This window comes from Copadichromis virginalis, linkage group LG12, assembly GCF_057382275.1.
Source record: "Copadichromis virginalis isolate Kocher_CV1m ecotype Utaka linkage group LG12, C_Virginalis_male_GT1.1, whole genome shotgun sequence".
Lineage (NCBI taxonomy): Eukaryota > Metazoa > Chordata > Actinopteri > Cichliformes > Cichlidae > Copadichromis > Copadichromis virginalis.
Genome location: NC_140629.1, coordinates 12,825,872 through 12,849,812, shown reverse-complemented (window position 1 = coordinate 12,849,812; position 23,941 = coordinate 12,825,872). Strand labels below are relative to the sequence as shown.

At 41.2% G+C, this 23,941-nt stretch overlaps 1 protein-coding gene across 1 annotated transcript in view; it reads left to right on the top strand.

The window, feature by feature from the left end:
* The window catches only part of LOC146696591 (voltage-dependent N-type calcium channel subunit alpha-1B-like), a 222,287-nt gene that overhangs the window by 162,014 nt on the left and 36,332 nt on the right, over positions 1-23,941 (top strand). Inside the window, exons 20-25 of the mRNA XM_085474072.1 lie at positions 924-1,664; positions 2,590-2,777; positions 15,597-15,717; positions 16,012-16,141; positions 16,425-16,484; positions 17,024-17,130. Coding sequence (XP_085330198.1) covers positions 924-1,664; positions 2,590-2,777; positions 15,597-15,717; positions 16,012-16,141; positions 16,425-16,484; positions 17,024-17,130 — 1,347 coding nt within the window. The remainder of the gene's footprint in view (positions 1-923; positions 1,665-2,589; positions 2,778-15,596; positions 15,718-16,011; positions 16,142-16,424; positions 16,485-17,023; positions 17,131-23,941) is intronic.

Below are 23,941 nucleotides of genomic sequence, written 5' to 3'. Positions count from 1 at the left end.
AGAATGTGTAGCGTCATGGGCAGTGTAGTCCGTGCTGCAGGGAGAATGGACTGTCATACCCGTTATGTGTCTGTGAGCGAGGGAGGGAGAAAAAGGAGAGTCGAAAGTACAAGTTGTCACCGAACAGAAACGGGAGATGGAAGCATGTAAATATAATAAAAACTGCTGCAGCCAAAAAAGAGTGCCTGACAAGCCCAGTTTTAAGTAAGCAATTAAGACTCAACTGTACACTGTGTTCGTATTTTCTTCCAAAACAATAAGTTCCAGCTTTTCAGCGCCTCTCTCTATCTCTCGCTAGCAAAGTTGACCCAGACAACAAAGTAAAGCTAGTTTTCGGCTACGAGCCCGACATGAACCTGACGTATTAGCCAGAGGTCCCTTTACTACGGTTCAGAACCGCGGACCTGTTTTATATACGCGCAGAATAGTTTTATATTAACATTTAAAAATCTAGTTAGTATTGGTATGGCAAGTAACCTTCAGTAATAGTAAAAAATCACACAGCAATAGTACATTCATGTAGTTGTAAAAAAGCATGACAATATATTAAGCAATCCAAAGTATTCAGAATACTTTACTCTCATTGAGTAATGTAACGGAATACGTTATAAAATACATTTTGGTGCATGTATTCTGTAATCTGTAGTGTAATACATTTTAAAAGTAACCTTCCCAACACTGAATAGCGTATACAGCTAATTTTATGTGCTATGAATTATAAAATGCATACATACTGAATTTGTCACAATGGATACTCTACCTGTCCATTGGAATTGGTTTTGTCATTTGCTGAACTTACAGATTATTGTGACTATTGCATTGGTTTAAAAGTTGATGTTGATGATTCAGAATATATACACTATTTTAGGTTGTAAAATTAATGTTACAGTGGTTATAATTTGTCTTCTTTTTCCATTCTCTAGTAAGGAGCAGCAGAGGTCAGTGAAGACGATGTCGGTGTGGGAACAAAGGGCCAGCCAACTGAGAAAACAGAACCACGCAAGCTGTGAGGCGCTGTACAGTGAGCTAACTTCAGAAGAGCGACTGCACATAGCGTCAGCCCTACACATGCGGCCAGACATGAAGACTCACCTTGACCGGCCGTTGGTTGTTGAGCCCCACAGTGGCAGCAGCCAGCACCACCACAAGAAGACTTGCTTGTCAGAGGAGGCTGACACTGCCTCGGACCCACCTCCCCCTGTGCCTCACCAGCCCCGCCATCAGCACTACCACCGAGACAGAGAACGAAAACAGGAAACTAATGATAATGGGAGACATCACATCCATCACAGCCGCTCCAAAAACCATGACAGCAGCCGGGACAAACGGGGGAAGAGTGAGAGGTCCCACAGCCGGGAGGGAGGCAGGAAGCACCGCCATCAGTGTTCAGTGGATGACAGTGGAGGTTGGGGGAACGTAGGCGAGAGAGATCACCACCATCATCATTCACACCGGCAGTCCCGAGGTGGCAACGGGACAGTGAGTAGTGGAGGGAGGGGAGAGCGAAGATCTCGCCACAAAGATGGACATTTGTCTAACAGGAATGGAGATAGGAATTCCAGAGGAGGCAGTGGTGCCAGTGGAGAGAGAAGAAGGCATCGCATTCACGGATCCAGGGGACACTCCACAGAATCTAATGACAGAGAGAAGACCCATAGTCAGAGGTAAAAACTATGGTTACATATGGTAATACTGTTGTTCTGTTCACTATTTGATTTCAACTACACAGTGACACTGACAGTGACACTATAAAAAGGCTGGAGCTTGGAATTTGAGCCCAAGGAGGTTACCTATAAGTGTTCAACGATAAATTTATAATATTTCATATCTACAATGAAAATGAGGGTAATTAACTCTGCTCCAAAAATTGGCTACCCTCTGCTACCCCTGGAGGCCATCACCGGATCTTCTTGTATCAAAAAAAAAAAAAAAACAGGACCATTTGTTTAACCCGCTGCCCTCTGGTCGGCACAGGTCCCACACCTCCAGACTCACAACCTGCTTCTTCCCTGGGCAATTCGGCCTGATAACAAACACTATCCGCTCACACTCTGCCCCTGACCACTCATCTCACTCTGCCCCTGACAACTCACCTCACCAATATGAGCCATGGTTTGAGTAACCCTCATCACTCGAGCCACCCACACACAGACTCTAGTTAGACCAAGTTCTTTGCACTACTTCCAAGCACTTTGTTTTCCAATGTACGTCTCTCTTGTTTGAAATATATTCTACTAGTTTGTATATATTCCCTTTAATTTTATATATTTCTCCTGTTTATTATTAATTCCTGCTGTCTTACTATTTATATTTTATTGGCACAGTTGGCATGGAGCACACATAATTTAAAATAATTCAATAAAGAGGTGTTCTATTCTATTGTGGGAAAAAATAATAAAAAGGCAGACACCCCCTTTTCTCAGTAATAAAGGTGAATTACATGGACACATTATGCCTAGTTATAGGCATAATGTGTGAACCAGAGTTTCCTTGAGTCTCAACCAGAACAAGGAACAATTCCTGCAGAAGTCACAACATTACACAGTACACAGTAGAGGAACTAAGATTATATCTCTTCTTTTGGCACAGGTTTGGCGATTCAGAGGGTGAGTCCTTGGCTATCACCCCCCAGCAAGGCTCTGGGGGCACTAGCTGGCCTCCTGACCATATAGAAGACTCAGATAACCAGAGGAATGTCAGACGAACTAGGCAAACCTCCATCCAGATTCCTCCTGTGACTATCACCTCCCCACCTGGAGAGACCACCCTAATACAAAGTCAGTACCTAACCTATTAACATATACAGTGGCTTGCAAAACTATTCGGCCCCCTTAAACTTTTCTATATTTTGTCACATTACAGCCACAAACATGAATCAGTTTTATTGGAATTCCACGTGAAAGACCAATACAAAGTGGTGTACACGTGAGAAGTGGAACGAAAATCATACATGATTCCAAACATTTTTTACAAATAAATAACTGAAAAGTGAGGTGTGCGTAATTATTCAGCCCCCTGAGTCTTTACTTTGTGGAACCACCTTTTGCTGCAATTACAGCTAGGGATGGGTATCGTTTAGGTTTTATCCGATACCGGTGCCAAATCGGTACTTTTGAAACGGTGCCGGTGCTCAAACGGTGCTCAAACCGGTGCTTAAAGAATGGAGAACACAAAATTGGTCCAAAAACCTCTCATGTTCAGCTGTTTTTTGTAAAAATATAACAATGTTAGCCTTTTCTGCAGCTATGGGGCATATATGGTATCACTCTTGGCTGGAAGCAGTGCTTAAACAATGGAAAAAACACAAACTTTGTCCTAAACCTCTCATGTTTAACTGTTTTCCACTTTTTCTTTGGTCATTTTAGCCTTTTTAGCCAGGGTGAAGGGAGTATCTGCCATCAAACAAGAAGACAGCCGCATGTAGCTATGATGATGTTTGCTAGTTCACCTTACATGCATTAATGTAATAACGTGGTTAGCCTACTCAACGTAAATTAGCTACTCACGCAGAGAAGAACGGCTGCTGCCACCATCATCCGTCATCATTTCTGCTACACTGGCAGGGCTAGGGGCCAGGACTCTCCTCTTCGTGTTTTTGGGGGATGTTGCATAACAGGCAACCCGCCCGCAGTAGATGCGCTCGGTGCGAGGTCTCGCAGCAAGCTATCAAATACGGCGCATTTCTGGGCTTTTAAAAAAAACGCTATGCGTTGCCAGGTGTTTCATCGGATTTGAGGTGTTACCTCCTTTGACAGTATCACAGTATCAGCTTAAAGCACTTGTTGCAGGCTGCTGAGTTTGCATATTTTGCTATGAAGTACAGCCAGACTTTTGACCGCTTCGCCTTGGACATTTTTAATCTGTAGCTCTGCTCTAACAGAACGTACGTACCTGGCCCCGCCTACTATCCTCGGAAACGTAAAATGATTGGCTAGAATCTAAAGTGTATCACAGCTCAGGGAAAAAAAGCACCGAAATAAAGCACCGAAATGTGCGCTGCTTTTCGGTCTGGTTACTACCGTTTATGTCAGAACCGGTGCCATCATGGCACCGGACACCTCCGCCCCAGTCTCAAGTCTGTTGCAGACTCCAAGAGGTTTTCTTCCAAGATTGCCCTGTATTTGGCTCCATCCATCTTCCCATCAACTCTGACCAGCTTCCCTGTCCCTGCTGAAGAGACGCACCCCCAGAGCATGATGCTGCCACCACCATATTTGACAGTGGGGATGGTGTGTTCAGAGTGATGTGCAATGTTAGTTTTCCACCACACATAACGTTTTGCATTGTGGCCAAAACGTTCCATTTTGGTCTCATCTGACCAGAGCATCTTCTTCCACATGTTTGCTGTGTCCCCCACATGGCTTGTGGCAAACTGCAAACAGGACTTCTTATGGTTTTCTGTTAACAACGGCTTTCTTCTTGCCCCTCTTCCATAAAGGCCAACTTTGTGCAGTGCATGACTAATAGTTGTCCTATGGACAGATTCCCCCATCTGAGCTGTAGATCTCTGCAGCTCGTCCAGAGTCACCATGGGCCTCTTAGCTGCATTTTTGATCAGTGCTCTCCTTGTTCGTCCTGTGAGTTTAGGTGGACGGCCTTGTCTTGGTAGGCTTACAGTTGTGCCATACTCCTTCCATTTCTGAATGATCGCTTGAAAAGTGCTCCATGGGATGTTCAAGGCTTAGGAAATCTTTTTGTAGCCTAAGCCTGCTTTCAATTTCTCAATAATTTTATCCCTGACCTGTCTGGTGTGTTCTTTGGACTTCATGGTGTTGTTGCTCCCAATATTCTCTTAGACAACCTCTGAGGCTGTCACAGAGCAGCTGTCTATGGGCAACTGACTGCACTCAGACCAAAGGGGGCTGAATAATTACAAACACCTCACTTTTCAGTTATTTACTTGTAAAAAATGTTTGGAATCATGTATGATTTTCGTTCCACTTCTCATGTGTACACAGCTTTGTATTGGTCTTTCACGTGGAATTCCAATAAAATTGATTCATGTTTGTGGCTGTAATGTGACAAAATGTGGAAAAGTTCAAGGGGGCCGAATACTTTTGCAAGCCACTGTATATGATTAAGTTTAGTTCAGTTGTTACCAATGCTAATTTTGTATGGTTCTTTGTGGGCTTTTAAATCTGATTTTAAAAATACCACAACATCCCCAGGAAACTAAACAAAAGTCCCTGTCAGATGTAGCTCTTCCAGGGGTTGTGTCTTTGAAATTAATATTAGCTCTGGCTCTTTATGGCTTGAAGCTCTCTTGGAAGTAGTTTTGTTGCACAGGAGGAGCCCACAATGAAATGGTTTAGTTTTCACAGTTGAAGGATATTAGCTACATATTCTTTCTTAACTCTTGTCACTGATTTTGAGTGTTAAAGAGACAAGAAATAAGCCAGAAAATGAAATGAAAAGAAATCTGAAATGTGAACAAATAAATTAACGTGGGTATTTAGCTGATTTCTTTTTGTTTTAGTGAAGAACTCTAAAATAGTATGATACGCAGTACACTTGGTATCATACACGAGAAAAAGAAACTCAACTTTAAATTCAGTTTGCTTTTATTTATATAGAGCCAAATCACAACAAGTGTTACCTCAAGGAGTTTTATATTGTAGGGGGATAGATCCTACAATAACATACAGAAGCTCAGGGACATCTCAAGCCCTCCAAGGTATAGAGGCCTATCTTCCCCCACCACTCCCCCTGCCAGTGACAGACGCATTGGTGGTTCTTTGTGTCCGGGGATGGACGTCCAGGCACGCACCGGCTCACTCCTGGTGGCTGCTTGTTGGGGCCTGGAGCCTGGGGCTCGCTCAGGCCCCTTCGGGGGTGGGGTACCCTCAGCCTCTAGGCCTGGGGTTCGGCCACGCTGGCACAGCTGGCTGCCGGCGGAGCTCACGAGCCCGTCACTGCAACCCCCCCTGGCTTCTGCTCCGTGGCTGCTGAGTGACTCCTCATCTGGGGCTCTCCTCAGCTCTTTCCAGGAGAGTGGCATGGTTGCCCCTACATTGATCTTCCTCGGTCTCTTGTGCTCTGAGGGCCTCTGGATGTCTGGAGCCTGGATCTCCTCCATACCTGCTTCATGCCCTGGAGGATGGGGCTATGGCCCCCCACACCCTCTAGCAGATCATTACATGAAGGAACCTTTTAAATACAAGCGCGCTCATGCTCACAGGTGTACACACGGGTGCTCACAGACACAAACTACACCCTTTTTGGCCTCTACCTCAAAGCACACTGTGCGCTGTCAATCCTATGTGCTGCAATAATATTCAATATTTAGTATTTACTGTTATATTCACATAGATCATCGCGATGATGTTGTTTATTATATTGCTCTCTTTTTTTGCTTGTTTTCTCTTTTCTTTCTCAACAGGTGATCCAGGTGATGTATTTTTTAGTGCTGTCAATAGATTTAAAAAAATTAACTAACTAATCTCACAATTTTCTGTCATTAATTGCGATTAATCACAATTACTTGATTAATAGCCAGGCTCCAATTACATTTTTTTATTCTTTATATTTTAAGATTGTAACAGACATTTATGCAACACAATGAAGTAAATGCTGAATAAACACAAAGAATGTATGCTGAAATTCAAAGAGAATTTTAATAGTTTTCATCAATCTTTAACACAGTGAAAACTTACAAAAAACCTTTAAGGCCATCAACAGTGACCGAACCCAGGCCTACAGGTTAAAGTGAATATTATAACAATAAAGGGTCCACAAAACTCAGTATTTAAAACACAAAAAGACACGGCTGAAAACCCAGAATGTTGAACATTTTTCACTTCAAAGGAGCGATCTGGCTTAGTCCTTCTTTGCACTCAGCCAGTTACTGAGGCAGACTATTCTGTTTACATTGTCTGATGACAAAGAAGCACGCTTCTTTTGAATGATGTGACCTGAGAGTGAGAATAATCTCTCACAAGGCACTGTAGTTGCAGGGGTTGACAGGTACTTGCGTGCAATAGGTGCCAGCCTGGCATGTGCTCCTTCTCTCTTTAACCACCACTGTAGTGGACACTCTCCTATGTCAATTTTGGGCTCTGCTTTGTACAGATTCAGACAGCAGTCTATAGCATCATCCTCTTCCTCTGTATCTGAATTAGGAGAACCCAGCAAGCAGATGGACATCTTGCTCTTCTTTGGTGAGAGTTCCTCTGTTGTCTGAGCAGATGGTTGGTGTGCATCCGTCTCTGACATCAGAAGGTCATGTACTGATGCCCACACCTCTCTTCTTTCATCTTTGGAAAGGCATTTAAGGTCTTTAAACCTGGGATCAAGGGCAGTAGCGATCTTCAGCCATGTGAGATTGCTGCTGTCCCTCCGCTGAGCTAGGTCTGTGGTAAAAACCTTCTTAAACCTCAAAACGTAGACATATATATATATATATATATATATATATATATATATATATATATATATATATATATATATATATATATATGTATAAAACACCCAGCACGCCCCTGCGGGCGGTTTATCCTTCAAGCTCGGGTCCTCTACCAGAGGCCTGGGAGCTTGAGGGTCCTGCGCAGTATCTTAGCTGTTCCCAGGACTGCGCTCTTCTGGACAGAGATCTCCGATGTTTTTCCCGGGATCTGCTGGAGCCACTCGCCTAGCTTGGGAGTCACCGCACCTAGTGCTCCGATTACCACGGGGACCACCGTTACCTTCACCCTCCACATCCTCTCGAGCTCTTCTCTGAGCCCTTGGTATTTCTCCAGCTTCTCGTGTTCCTTCTTCCTGATATTGCTGTCATTCGGAACCGCTACATCGATCACTACGGCCGTCTTCTTCTGTTTGTCTACCACCACTATGTCCGGTTGGTTAGCCACCACCATTTTGTCCGTCTGTATCTGGAAGTCCCACAGGATCTTAGCTCGGTCATTCTCCACCACCCTTGGGGGCATCTCCCATTTTGACCTCGGGACTTCTAGGTTATACTCGGCACAGATGTTCCTGTACACTATGCCGGCCACTTGGTTATGGCGTTCCATGTATGCCTTGCCTGCTAGCATCTTGCACCCTGCTGTTATGTGCTGGATAGTCTCTGGGGCATCTTTACACAGCCTGCACCTGGGGTCTTGCCTGGTGTGATAGACCCCAGCCTCTATGGATCTTGTACTCAGAGCTTGTTCTTGTGCTGCCATGATTAGTGCCTCTGTGCTGTCTTTCAGTCCAGCTTTGTCCAGCCACTGGTAGGATTTCTGGATATCAGCCACCTCCTCTATCTGCCGGTGGTACATACCGTGCAGGGGCCTGTCCTTCCATGATGGTTCCTCGTCTCCCTCCTCTTTCTTGGGTTTCTGCTGCCTGAGGTATTCACTGAGCACTCGGTCAGTTGGGGCCATCTTCCCAATGTATTCTTGGATGTTCCTTGTCTCATCCTGGACTGTGGTGCTGACACTCACCAGTCCCCGGCCCCCTTCCTTCCGCTTAGCGTACAGCCTCAGGGTGCTGGACTTGGGGTGAAACCCTCCATGCATGGTCAGGAGCTTTCTTGTCTTTATGTCAGTGGCTTCTATCTCCTCCTTTGGCCAGCTTATTACCCCAGCAGGGTACCTGATCACGGGCAGGGCGTATGTGTTGATGGCCCGGATCTTGTTCTTACCATTCAGCTGACTCCTCAGGACTTGCCTGACCCTCTGCAGGTACTTGGTGGTTGCAGCCTTTCTAGCGGCCTCTTCATGGTTCCCATTTGCCTGCGGGATCCCCAGGTACTTGTAACTGTCCTCTATGTCTGCAATGTTGCCTTCTGGTAGTTCAATCCCCTCAGTTCTGACTACCTTCCCTCTCTTTGTTACCATCCGACTACACTTCTCCAGTCCGAACGACATTCCAATGTCATTGCTGTATAGCCTGGTAGTGTGGATCAGTGAATCGATGTCTCGTTCACTCTTGGCATACAGCTTGATGTCATCCATGTACAGGAGGTGGCTGACAACTGCTCCGTTCCGTAGTCGGTATCCGTAGCCAGTCTTGTTAATGATCTCACTGAGGGGGTTCAGGCCTATGCAGAACAGCAGTGGGGACAGAGCATCTCCTTGGTAGCTCCCGCACTTGATGGTGACTTGTGCTATGGGCTTGGAGTTGGCCTCTAGTGTTGTACGCCACATCCCCATTGAGTTCCAGATGAAGGCTCTTAGGGTCCCATTGATCTTGTACAATTCTAGGCATTCCAGTATCCAGCTGTGGGGCATTGAGTCATAGGCCTTCTTGTAATCAATCCAGGCAGTGCACAGGTTGGTCAGTCTGGTCTTGCAGTCTCGGCTGATTGTTCTGTCTACCAGTAGCTGGTGTTTTGCACCTCTGGTATTCTTGCCAATTCCTTTCTGTGTCCCGCTCATGTATTGACCCATGTGCCTGTTCATCTTAGCCGATATGATGCCTGACAGGAGCTTCCATGTAGTACTGAGGCAGGTTATTGGTCGGTAGTTGGAGGGGACCGGTCCCTTCTTGGGGTCCTTGGGGATCAGGACCGTCCGGCCTTCAGTTAGCCATTCCGGGTGTCTTTCGTTAACTAGCAGCTGGTTCATTTGTGCTGCCAGACGCTCGTGGAGTGCAGTCAGCTTCTTCAGCCAGTAGGCGTGAACCATGTCGGGCCCTGGTGCTGTCCAACTCTTCATACTGGAGACCCTTTCTTGGATATCTGCCACTGTGATGGTTACTGGACCCTGTTCAGGGAGGTCGCTGTGGTCAGCCCTCAGATCCTCTAGCCACTGAGCATTGCCGTTATGGGTTGCATCCTTCTCCCATATGCTCTTCCAGTATTGCTCCGTCTCCAGCCTTGGTGGTGCTGTTCTCTTATTGTTCCCTTGCCACTGAGAGTACACCTTTGCTGGTTCTGTGGAGAACAGCTGGTTTATTCTCCTGCCTTCTATCTCTCTGGTGTACCTCCTCAAGCGGCTGGCCAAGGCTGTGAGTCTTTGCTTGGCAGTTTCCAAGGCCTCAGGTATGGACAGCTTGCTGTATTTCTTAGGCACCTTATTTGTCGCACCTTTCTGCAACTCCGTTAGTTGGCTAACCTCCCTCCGTGCTACTTTGATCTTGCCCTCTAGCCTCCTTCTCCATGGAGGGTACTGCCCCTTGTCGCTGTTCAACTTGTAGCCAAGCATCTCACTGATCACTGTTGCCGTATTGTAGATCAGCTTGTTAGTGTCGGTAATCGTGGTTGTAGGTATTGCCCGTAGTGCTGCATTAACATCATCTAGCAGACCTTCTGAGGGAACTTCACGTAATCTTGGTAACCGGCTACGCGGGATCCAGGTTTCAAGCTTGGCCATGATCCTATTTTTCAGGTCAGTTCCTCTCGCACTCAACGATCCTTCTCCTATCGCACTTGGGGCTATGTACCCAATCTCGGGTGGGGGTGATGATATCTCCCCCCTGACCTGGCGTCCTGACTCCTCCTTGCCGTAGCATTTGTGTTGTACCTCGTCAATCTCTAGCTGTGAGAGCAGTCCCTTCTTTCGAATGTTGGAACACTGAGCTACTAGTTGTTTCGCCGTCATTGTGGATGTTGGGTATCGAAGAATCCATAGGTCCCTCATCCTATTCATGTAGCCCCTTCCGCCGGGGTTACTTGCATAGTAGCATTCCAACAACGCCCTGTTTTCGTCTCTTGCCCACCGACATATATATATATATGTATATATATATATATATATATATATATATATATATATATATATATATATATATATATGTATATGTATATATATGTGTATATATATATGTGTATATATATATATGTGTATATATATATATATATATATATGTGTGTATATACATTTCTGACATTCAAAAACAAAACAAAAACAAATCAGCGACCAATATAGCCACCTTTCTTTGTAAGGACACTCAAAAGCCTGCCATCCATGGATTCTGTCAGTGTTTTGATCTGTTCACCATCAACATTGCGTGCAGCAGCAACCACAGCCTCCCAGACACTGTTCAGAGAGGTGTACTATTTTCCCTCCTTGTAAATCTCACATTTGATGATGGACCACAGGTTCTCAATGGGGTTCAGATCAGGTGAACAAGGAGGCCATGTCATTAGTTTTTCTTCTTTTATACCCTTTCTTGCCAGCCACGCTGTGGAGTACTTGGACGCGTGTGATGGAGCATTGTCCTGCATGAAAATCATGTTTTTCTTGAAGGATGCAGACTTCTTCCTGTACCACTGCTTGAAGAAGGTGTCTTCCAGAAACTGGCAGTAGAACTGGGAGTTGAGCTTGACTCCATCCTCAAGCCGAAAAGGCCCCACAAGCTCATCTTTGATGATACCAGCCCAAACCAGTACTCCACCTCCACCTTGCTGGCGTCTGAGTCGGACTGGAGCTCTCTGCCCTTTACCAATCCAGCCACGGGCCCATCCATCTGGCCCATCAAGACTCACTCTCATTTCATCAGTCCATAAAACCTTAGAAAAATCAGTCTTGAGATATTTCTTGGCCCAGTCTTGACGTTTCAGCTTGTGTGTCTTGTTCAGTGGTGGTCGTCTTTCAGCCTTTCTTAACTTGGCCATGTCTCTGAGTATTGCACACCTTGTGCTTTTGGGCACTCCAGTGATGTTGCAGCTCTGAAATATGGCCAAACTGGTGGCAAGTGGCATCTTGGCAGCTGCACGCTTGACTTTTCTCAGTTCATGGGCAGTTATTTTGCGCCTTGGTTTTTCCACACGCTTCTTGCGAACCTGTTGACTATTTTGAATGAAACGCTTGATTGTTCGATGATCACGCTTCAGAAACTTTGCAATTTTGAGACTGCTGCATCCCTCTGCAAGATATCTCACTATTTTTGACTTTTCTGAGCCTGTCAAGTCCTTCTTTTGACCCATTTTGCCAAAGGGAAGGACGTTGCCTAATAATTATGCACACCTGATATAGGGTGCTGATGTCATTAGACCACACCCCTTCTCATTACAGAGATGCACATCACCTAATATGCTTTATTGGTAGTAGGCTTTCGAGCCTATACACCTTGGAGTAAGACAACATGCATGAAGAGGATGATGTGGACAAAATACTCATTTGCCTAATAATTCTGCACTCCCTGTATAACTAAGGGAGGGTTTAGGGTAATCTAATAACTACAAGCTTTTTCAAAAAGTAAAGTTTTAAGCCTAATCATCAAAGTAGAAAGAGTTTCTGTCACCCGAAGCCAAACTAGGAGCTGGTTCCAGAGAAGAGGGGCCTAAAAACTGAAGGCTTTGCCTTCCATTCTATCTTTAAATAACCTAAAAACCACATATAAGGCAGCAGGCCAAGAGTGGAGTGCTCTATGATTGATTTGACGCTATACAGGGCTCTAGAATGCGACCAATTTGGTCGGAAATACAACCTAATTTCTCAATGGTTCGACAAAAAAAAATCCTACGTTGTTGGAGCATTACGGCTACTGTAGTCAGGAGCGTCGCAGATTAATACGTACTGTGCTTCAACATAATATTACTATATTCTGTTTATTGTGCACCCCAAAAATGGCACCTGTTAAGAGACATGCTTACAAAGCGGATTTCAAACTCTTATCAGTCACTAAGTAGAACATGAGAATAAAGCAGCTGCGAGAGAATTCAACATTCATGAATCAATGGTATAGAAGTGGAGGAAGCAAGAAGAATGAGTTGACTAAAGTTCATAATCCGGTGTGTCTTATGGTCCAAAAAATACGGTAATTTATCTTCCTTGTAGAAATGTGCTCCAAATAAAGAACGTTGTGTTGACAAGACTGTTAGTTAATCATTTACAAATTAATATTGTCAGTAAGGACAGCAATTTTTAAAAAAAATGAACATCTAAAGTTGCGTTGTTAAGTGATGTGGTTGAAAAATTTAGGTGCACCTAATTTTTGCGCTGGTGCACCTAAGACAGAAAGATAAAATTGCACAGCAGCAGTGTGTGTATATGCTTTCTAATGATACTCCCTAAGGGAAGCATGCATAATGTAAACCATATTGGTCCTGGCATGGAACCCTGAGTAACTCCAGAAATAAACTTAATGCTTGAAGAGGACTATATATTTAAATGAAAAATTCTGAGCCTGTTACATGTGACTGACACCACCGCAGCCTTTAATTTCTATGGTATGCTCTAATTTCTGTAACAAAATATTGTGGTCAACAGTATCGAATTCTGCACTGAGCAGTGGGACAAGCACAGAGACGTGCCACTGCCAGAGGCCATGAGAAGATCATTTATAACCCCTACTAATGCTTTTTTGTACTGTGATGAATTCTGAAACCTGAGTGAAACTCTTCAAATAAACAATTTCTCTAAAGATGATCAGTTATCCGTTTTACAACTACTTAAAGATTTTTTGAGATTAAAAGGAAGGTTGGAAATTGGCCCCTAGCTGGATAAAGTGATGGCCTTTTAAGTAATGGTTGAGTTACTCCCAGCTTAAAGGCCTTTGGTACGTAGCCCATTAATAGATATAGGTTGATCATATTTAAAATTAAGATATATGTCGCAATGGCATGACATCTTTGAGTTGTAGGAAGCAATTACTGAAGATCAGCTGGAGAAAGACAGATAGAAATCAGATAGAATCAGATATGAACTCTGAGTGTGGACCAGGCGGACAATAGATAGACAACAACTAAAAACAGATTTTCGAGTTTTCCAGTCAGGATGCACGAGGCTAAGTGTCAGGCTTTAAAAATTAATTAAAACTCTGATGTATGGTTAAGGTGGAGTAGTGGAGATTGCTGTCACTCCCTCACCCCAGCCTGTGCTATCAGTTAGTATTAGTCAGGCATGTTAATTCATTTAAACTAACATAATCATCCTGCTGTAACCCAGTTTATGTAAAGCAGAGTAAATCAATATGTTGATGAATTATTAATTAATTTACTAACATGGACTTAGAAGAGAGATATCTGATGTTAATCCACAACAGTTTTTTTTTCATTGCAGTTTTGAATAGTATATTGTTACTTTTTTGTGATTTTTTTTTAAATGTTTAAATCATTTATTTTTTGCTGATGTTTGGTTTGTTTTTGGTGGCCTGTGAGCAGATAGTGTCTATGGGGATGGAGTTGATAACATGGTTTGTTAAATGTGGTAACAAGAGGAGAGAAGCTGCAGAGAGGTGTGTGTAACTCTGCAACTCTGCTTCCGGGTCCCAACTCTGTACAGTCTTTTTTTTTTTTTGTTATGTGATATTTGTTATTTTTTGTTTTTTTGTTTTGTTGTTGTTGTTTTTTTTGGGGGGAGGGCAGGCTGCTACATCCAAAGTGAAATGGATGTAATCGTTCCTAAGACCAGTTTTTCCAGAGAAACTTTTCCAGTCATCAATAAAGCTCAAATTGGTTTTAGACAGTCAGCAATTTTGGGAGAACATGCCAAATATCTCACACATGGTCCAGTTTGGGTGGGGACCAGAAAAAACTGCAGAGTCCGGTAGGGCTGGGCCATACCGTTCACGGTAATACCGGGCAACAATGTCATAATGTCGGGCAACAATAAGAAAATGAAATATCGTGATAGAATATGGGTAAAACCCGCATGCGCAGTGCCTTTGTTTTCATACGCAAATGGCAGAAAAAGCGTGCCGGCAACAGAGAATGAGAAGGGCGAAAGCGGATCGGTGAATGAAACGGATGAAACAGAATTGGTTCTATGTTGCAACTTCAGTGGTGTCGCACTGTTTTAGCTTTCGTCCGTCAGATACACAACAAAGCACTATTTTTGGTAGCGCATGCTAGCGGGCCGTCGTTATTACCATGTTTTTTGGAAAATATGGCACACTTAAAATCAATCCTTTGAGTTTTCCGAAAATCGACAGTGCCCCTTATAATCCCATGTGCCTTATGTATGAATTCTGGTTGTGTTTACTGAATTCGAAACGATTATTTGTGGTACACGGTGCTGGAAAATGTTTTAATACGACTTTGCTAAGCTACGAACGGAGTGATACGCACTGTGCTTCAACATAATATTACCGTATTGTGTGTGTATAACCTCTTTTTAAATATATATATGGTTATGCTGAGGATATGTCGGCCAATTTCCACTGGAAATGCCTTTTGGTTAAACTGTCAGCAAGGATTTTGCATTTGCACTGTTAAATTTTTATATAACTTTAATGCACATAAAAAACAGCTGCTTTTTTAATTGATTTTTTTTTTTTTTGCACGCATAAAGTTGTGGAGTTGTAAAGTATTTTGCCTAGTGTCAGTTATATCGTCACTTATATCGTTAATTATATTGTTATCGCAAATTTTCAAATGTATATCGTGATAAATATTTTTGGTAATATCGCCCTGCTCTAGAGTCCGGCATTGTTGTAGCAAAGTTGCACACTGATTCAATGTTAATTTTACTTGCCTGCAATTGACATTCTTGCCAACATGAATTATATATTTTTGCAGAATTTACATTTGTCGTTAGCCAGCATTTTCAGGGTTCCTTCAGTGCCGTGGAAGATAATTCCCTCGCTCGTGTTGGTGCTGAAAGACATTGTATTCATTTTTCAATGCTGCTCTGAGAAACACATTATATGACAGAAATAGTGATCTTGATGATGATGATATTCAGTGCCACTAATGAGCATTATCACGGTCTGATGATCTTTCTTTGCAGTGAACAGTATTGATTGTGAAACAGTGCCCATAAATGAGAAGACCCTGGAGGATCTAGGCCCAAGTGGGCCTAAACCCATCCTGCCTTACAGTTCAATGTTCATCTTTGGACAGACCAATCCGTGAGTTCTGAGCTCTGCTTCCTCCCTCCATATGGTTATAAGGTGCTACCACACTGAGCCATCACAACATCCTGTGAATGTTAGCCAGTGTAGCTCTTGGGTGGTATTTTATTTCATATCTGTAAAAAAGAACATATTGCATGTCTTACTAAAAGCCAATCTCATGGTACAGATGAGTGCTGACAGGCACCAGTTGTATATAGCATTTTAACACTGCTGGAGTGTGGGAAGGGACAAGAACAGTGAAGCAACAGCAAGTACTTACTTCTTTTTTCTTGGCCTCTTTTTCCTCAGGGTGAGGCGGTTGTGTCACTATATTGTGACTCTGCGTTATTTTGAGATGTCCATCCTGGTTGTCATTGCGATGAGCAGTATTGCTCTGGCAGCAGAGGACCCTGTCTGGACTAATGCACCCCGCAACAATGTGAGACACAGAGTACACAGTAATAAAACTACATACAATACCCACTGTACTCATACAGAACTGAGAGAAGTATATTTTCTTATCTTTTCTTCTGCCTGAGTCAGGTTTTTTATATACATTTATATATATTTTTTGTCTGTGTGTGGCGCCTAAAAATGGGGCCATACATCTATGATAGATTATTATATACTGGATTATTACGCAAGTAGAACTATTTCAGAATAGTATCTACAGTTTCTTTTCTACTGTTGTCTTTGTCAGTAATAATCGAGTCTTTTTACAGGTGCTCAAATATCTGGACTATGCCTTTACTGGTGTTTTCACTTTTGAAATGGTGATCAAGGTAAACACTAATACCATTTGAAATTCACTATTGTTCACTGTATTTAGTATGTGTTTTCATTATATTTTATCAGAAGCAAACTGGTGAGTCATTTCAGTTTTTACTTGCAGAAACCAAATAAGTAATACTATAATACGATACTGAGGCAGGAATGTACCTCACTGTGACCAGTGCAGTTCACTCAGTATATCTGCTGTGTTATGGTTCTTATATGTATAATCCACAGTATTTAAATCTGACAGTGTTCTGTCAGTGAGGAATTTAACACCATATTTAATCGCATTTCAATATTCATTTAAATCTGCAGTTCATGACTTTTGTCTTACTCTTCTGCCAGCGAGAGTGATTACACTGCTGTCTCTAACATTTTTTTGTTATTTTTTTATTTTTTGTCATACACTATTACCATTGTAATAGTGGATACTCATTATCAGCAAAAGTATAAACAGAAGAAAGTCCTTATAACAGTTGATTTTAATAGGTAATTTTAAGTTAAACAAAATAAGCAAAAGAACATAAATTACCTGTTCTTGGTTTAGATGGTAGACCTGGGGCTATTGCTTCATCCTGGATCCTACTTCAGAGACCTGTGGAACATCCTGGACTTCATAGTGGTCAGTGGGGCACTGGTGGCATTTGCTTTTTCGTAAGTTCCACAGCTTCTGTCTTTCTGTGATAAAATGAGACATTTACAGATATTGTTAATCCTGAATCTGGTGTGTTATGTGCAATATACATCAAATACCACACTACACTGAGAGATGACATATAATTTAAATGATAGTGCGTACCTTTGGTTAGCCAAATATACAGTCATAGCTACAGTCAAGTTTTGATAGTGGCAAAAACTGTGTTTTATATACTGTACTGGTTCAGTTTTCATTTAATTATTTTTACATGTTTCTAAGTGAAGAACAATCATTTACATTTCATGTTTTGCTTGTTTACCTGTTTTTTTAAAGATTCTCTTAGGTATGGATCCAAAATGTTAGTTTGATGCTCTCTCAGCCACTTAGTTATCACTAAGTACAGATTCACATAATTTCAGCAAATTGTTTCTTATTCACTGGAAGTGGCTGGACAATCGAAAAGCTCACAAACTGATCAACTCTGAGCACTGATAAGGCAGGATTGAGTCACCTTTATTCAGGTTTTGGTCCAGAAGCTGATATTGAGCATGCCACAGCAAACTGGAGAAATTATAAAGAAGAGGTGTCATAACTATAAGTACTGTCTCTTTGCATGAATTTGATTGTTTGTTTGTTTTTTGCCAAGGAACTCTTTGAAGCTTATGAAATGATTGCGATTATTTTTCACTATATCATTGAAACAAATGGCAAAATGTATGAAACACAAAATTTGTTCCTGTGCCAAAACGTTTGCCTTGACCACAAACACTATACACATACACTAACCTTACAAAAGCAGATGACCTCTTTATGTATGTGTGAGAGGTGTGTATGAGAGTGTGTGTGTGTGTGTGTGTGTGTGTGTTATGATATTGTACAATGTGCTAATTTACATAATCCTCTCCCTGTTTCTGTCCTGTTATCGTTTTGAAGGAGCTTCATGGGGTAATGCCTCCTCTACCTCTCTCATCTTGCCTGTTTGTGTCATTATCAGTGTGTATGTATGTGAGAAAGAAAACATACATGGCTTACACTGCAAAAACAAGTAATTTCCTCACATACTCGGTCTTACTTCTTGACATCTAGGTCACAAAGTATAAAGAAATTAAAGTTAAAATTAAAGTCAAATAATCTAAATTTGTCTTTTTTAATACACAACAATACATAACAACAATCTACCCTGTTTACTATATGGAAATGTATTTGGCCACAATTCTATGAGGGAAACCGGACAAACACAATTTTCAAACTGTATAGAAATTTAAGCCAATACATTTTTCAGCATCCTTTTGTGAGTAAGATTAAATTAACTGCTAACAAAAATATTTTTCTGTTAAAATTGCCCACTTGTTTTGAATCATGCCAGAAGCTAGGGCAAATCCATTTTACACAGAACACAGTTATATTAAAAAGATTGTAAAATAGTGATTGTTGAAGGAAACAATCAGCAATGTCAGAATGACAAATTACCACCCTTATCTGTTTTGTTTTATTTTCTTTTGTTTGTTTGTTTTTGTTTAAGCAGTAAGCAGTATATGTAGTGAAATTGCTTGTGAGAATGTATCTTTTTGGCAGTGTGTAATGTTTTGTTTGGGACACACGCATCTGGTCCACCAGCTATTCATGCGTCATGCAGATTGAGAACCTGGTTCCAGCAGTGTATCGTGTTGCTTGGCATCAGGTCCTTGCTCTATAGCCATTTGTGCTATTTGGGGACATGGCACGATAGTGCTCATATCTCGTATCTTCCCTGAGCCTTTGAGAGGTGTTTTTATCAGCACTGTGTTTTGCCACAGCTTTGGTTAGACTGGAATGATCACATTAATTTCATATTAATTGTTCAGCAGAGACTTGTTAACATTACAAGAAAACTGGTGCCAGTGGGCACGAGTAGTCGTCAGAGAATATTGAGCTCGTAGCATGCGGATTAGAGTGTGCATGCTAGTACCATGTGACTGTATGCGTGCTCGTAAATAGAGGTGTTAAATGACATTCCTGTGACTGTAGTGTCACATGATTTCCATCTACACCGAAATGATAGGCAGTACTTTGCAAAGGTCTTGAGCCTGCCTTATTTCTTCATATTTTAAACGTAGATAAAAATTGGTGCAATGTCTTATATTAAATCATGTGGACATATACATTGAAATACAGTATATAAGTACACAGTGGGATGCAAAGGTTTGGGCAACCTTGTTAATAGTCATTATTTCCCTGTATAAATCGTTGGTTGTTACAATAAAAAATGTCAGTTAAATATATCATATAGGAGACACACAGTGATATTTGAGGAGTGAGATAAAGTTTATTAGATTTACAGAAAGTGTGCGATAATTGTTTAAACAAAATCAGGCAGGTGCATAAATTTGGGCACTGTTGTCATTTTATTGATTCCAAAACCTTTAGAACTATTTATTGGAACTCAAATTGGCTTGGTAAGCTCAGTGACCCCTGACCTACATACACAGGTGAATCCAATAATGAGAAAGAGTATTTAAGGGGGTCAATTGTAAGTTTCCCTCCTCTTTTAATGTTCTCTGAAGAGTACACGCACACACACGCACACATCCTCCAACCACACACACCCATATTTTGCTCCATTGCGGTTTCTTTCACACCTCAAACATTTAGTAAACAATTAAGCAAATACAAGTAATCTGCGATAAATTGCAGGTAGTAAGAAAATAAACTACTAACTCTTTTACGCTACATCCGCACCTACACGAGTATTTTTGAAAACGCAGCTGTTTCGTCCACACGTAAACGACGTTGGGAATCACCGAAAACGGAGATTGAAGATGAATTGCAGAATGGCAGATAGAGACAAAATACTGTTAATCTTACTGTCTGCAGGTTTTACACGCTTACATACACACGCAGTTACTGTCCCTCCATTTACAAAGGCAGAGGCGTCACGGTGTGATTATTTTACGTGTAGTTGTTTTTTTTTCTCCTGTGTAATAATATTCAACATTGCTATCAATGCATTTTTCAAAAGATGCCTCTCTGTGCAAAATAGGTTTAAAAACATAAACAGCTGTGGGATACTGTTTGTCCGTGATTTGAACCGAGGGAACAAATCGTGGCAGGATCTGCCTGATATTATTTGTATCCCACTGTAACTTTACTGTATAAAGTATAGTATAGTATGTATATCTCCAAAATGTCAGGAGTAGTTAGTCAATACAAGAAGTGTTTGTGAACTAAAAATCAAGAATGTGAGATACTGTTTGACCGTGATTTAAACAGCCCAGCGCTGCTCCCGACGAAGGGAAAACCAATTCTGCAGGGGAGACCTACCTCGGCACTTGTGCAGGTGAAACCAAAGGGAAGATATGCTTCACCATATTTTCTAGTCTTTGGCTTAGAATGAAGTTGGTTTGGAAACATATTCAGCTATGCTTCATCTCCTGCTTTGCGTTTCTGTAGGCGCCCCGTGCTCGCAGTGTCCAAGCGTTTTGTTTTTTTCCCCCCCTTGTCATCCCGCGCCCTCCCCCTGCCATGGCTCTGCGCGCCCCCTAGGGGGCGGGCGCCACACTTTGGGAAGGTCTGGTTTAGGGGAAGGATACAGAAAGCTTTCTCAGAGCTTTAAGCTGTCTGTTTCCACAGTTAGGAACATATTGAGAAAATGGAAGACCAAAGGCTCAGTTCAAGTTAAGGCTCGAAGTGGCAGACCAAGAAAAATCTCAGATAGACAGAAGCGACGAATGGTGAGAACAGTCAGAGTTAACCCACAGATCAGCACCAAAGGCCTACAACATCATCTTGCAGGAGATGGGGTCACCGTGCATTGTTCAACCATTCGGCGCACTTTACACAAGGAGTTGCTGTATGCGAGAGTGGTGCAGAGGAAGCCTTTTCTCCACCCACAGCACAAACAGAGCCGCTTGAGGTATGCTAAACCAGCTTCATTCTGGCATAAGGTGCTGTGGACTGATGAAACTAAAATTGAGTTATTTGGGCATAACAAGGGGCGTTATGCATGGAGGAAAAAGAACACAGCATTCCAAAATAAAAACCACCTGCTACCTACAGTAAAATATGGTGGTGTGGCCAGTGCAGGGACTGGGAATCTTGTCAAAGTTGAGGGACACATGGATTCCACTCAGTATCAGCAGATTCTGGAGATCAATGTCCAGAAATCGGTGACAAAGCTGAAGCTGTGCCGGGGCTGGATCTTTCAATAAGACAACAACCTGAAACACTGCTCAAAATCCACTAAGGCATTCATGCAGAGGAACAAGTACAACGTTCTGGAATGGCCATCTCAGTCCCCAGACCTGAATATTTTTGAAAATCTGTGGTGTGAGTTAAAGAGAGCTGTCCATGCTCAGAAGCCATCAAACCTGAATGAACTAGAGATGTTTTGTAAAGAGGAATGGTCCAAAACACCTTCAACCACAATCCAGACTCTCATTGGAACCTACAGGAAGCGTTTAAAGGCTGTAATTTCTGCAAAAGGCAGATCTACTAAATATTGATTTTATTTTATTTTATTTTTTTTGTGGTGCCCAAATTTATGCACCTGCCTGATTTTGTTTAAACAATTATTGCACACTTTCTGTAAATCCAATAAACTTCATTTTACTTCTCAAATAACACTGTGTGTGTCTCCTATATGATATATTTAACTGACATTTTTTATTGTAACAACCAAAGATTTATACCGGCAAGTAATGACTATTAACAAACTTTTGCATCCCACTTATCAGTATACTTATAAATATATAAATACGGTGTATAAGGCAAAAATGATGTTTGTACAAAAAGCCAATATTTTTGTATTAACATCTTTATTTATTGTCAAGAGGCACTTAACCATCTTAGGCAAGCTTTCTTTTAATTTCTCTGTAGTTTTCAGGAATAGTTCTACAGGCTTCCTAAAGGACATTTTAAAAAAAACCCTCCTCTTTGGATTTTGACTGCCTTTTGTTCCATTCTCTGTTCAGATGATCCCATGTTGCTTAAATAATGTTCAGATCAAGGCTAAGCTGTAGCTGATAATCCATTTAGTGTTTTTCTGTCAGGTATACTTTTACTGCGCTGGCAGTGTGGTTTGGATCATTATCATAATGAAAACTCTGGCTGAAATGCAGACTCAACTCACAACAGAGCCTCCAACATGTTTTACAGTTGGCTATAGACATGTGAATTCATCATTCCATAGGACATTCAGTCTAGTTCTTGTGTAATTTAGCATTTCCTTCCTTAGGAGTATTTGGTGAACTGTAAATGGATGAACTGAATGGCCAGCTGTATCTCTCAGGTCCTGTGTCCAGGTTGTTGCCAATGCTCTTTGGGAATCACCCTGTTGGTGAAAATATATAATAATATTTAGATAATATAATATTTATTTTTGCCTAACTGTGTCATTGTTGGTGTTTTTTTTCTGAAAATTGGAGAAAATGCAGCTAACTTTCCAAGAAAACAAAAAACTTAAAAAAAGACCTTCAGAAAATCTGGAAAACTATTGCTGAAGACCATTTTAAAAACATTACAAGAAAATCTGGATCCATGGAAGCAAAACATAAAGAAGTGAGGTGTGGTTCAAGACTTTTGCACAACAGTGTACATTATGTTCCTTGACAGACATCTGTCTAAATCATCATCATTGTGGATGATTTGTTCCAGACCTGTGCTCAGAAAGTAATACTAGTTAAATTAATGTTTAATGTTTTCAGTGACTAATGAGCATCGCTGGCTTCAGTAGAAAATAAATTAAACTTTATGAAACTAGCTGTGGAAACAGCTACTTATTCTATTCTTTTCTGGGGGGGGGGGTTTAAATATGAAGTAAAAATAATAGAAACAGTGAAATAGACGGGATAGGAGGACAGATAAGAAAAAACTTACACAAACTTGAGAAGAGAAGAGACCTCTCCCAGAATAGGTAATAGACAACCAAGATGGAGAGGACATATAAGCTTTACCTTCTATCACAGTGAATTTAATTACTTTCGATAGCTCATAAACTGAAAGATAATTGAAAATCTGTTTTTTAATTAATTTTTACTATTTTTTACTTTTATAACTGGCTCATGTACTGCGTAGATGTGGATGCTACTACTAAGTTTATACTATATTAGATATATTTACTGGATTTGTGGAGAAAGAGAACTGAGATAATACCAGCTGATATCAACAAAAAATGCTAAATGTAGGTTTTTTAGATGAATATCAGCCAGTCCAAATTCAAAAGCTCTTTATTATGTAATGTGAAAGGATTCAGTAATTATAAAGTAAGCTCAGCATACAAATAAAATCACGTATAACCTAATCTGACTAGTTTCTCACACATGAGACTTACCTATACCTAGTTACCTATAGCTCTACACTGCAATACAAGAGCAATATTGTTTCCAATTTTGCAGATCACTACGACAGCTTTAAAAGAAATATTGTATCACGTTTGTTTACAAGCCTTTTGAATGATTTAAAGAAAAACACACTGCATAATTTTATGCTTGAAATACTTTAAAGTCAAATTGAGTCTATTTTATCAACATAAAGGAGCTAATGTGTGTTAATTTAATTAGTTTAATTAGATAATTACCAACAAGTAAAAAGCTCTCCATTTGATCAAATGCTGTTAATGCAGAAAGCCACCGTTTTAAGACAAGCAGGATGAATTTTAATTCCAGTTTTCTTATTTTATGGTCATATTTTCTTTTTTTTCTTGCATTTTATTTCATGTTTGATCCTTTTACAGAATATCAAATACTTGATATCTCTGTAGATGTGATTCTAAATTGTCTTTATGAATTGAGTTCCTTTTGTTTCTGCAGCAGGTTTAGTCAAATCAAAACAAGTAATTTGCGGATGGTTTTT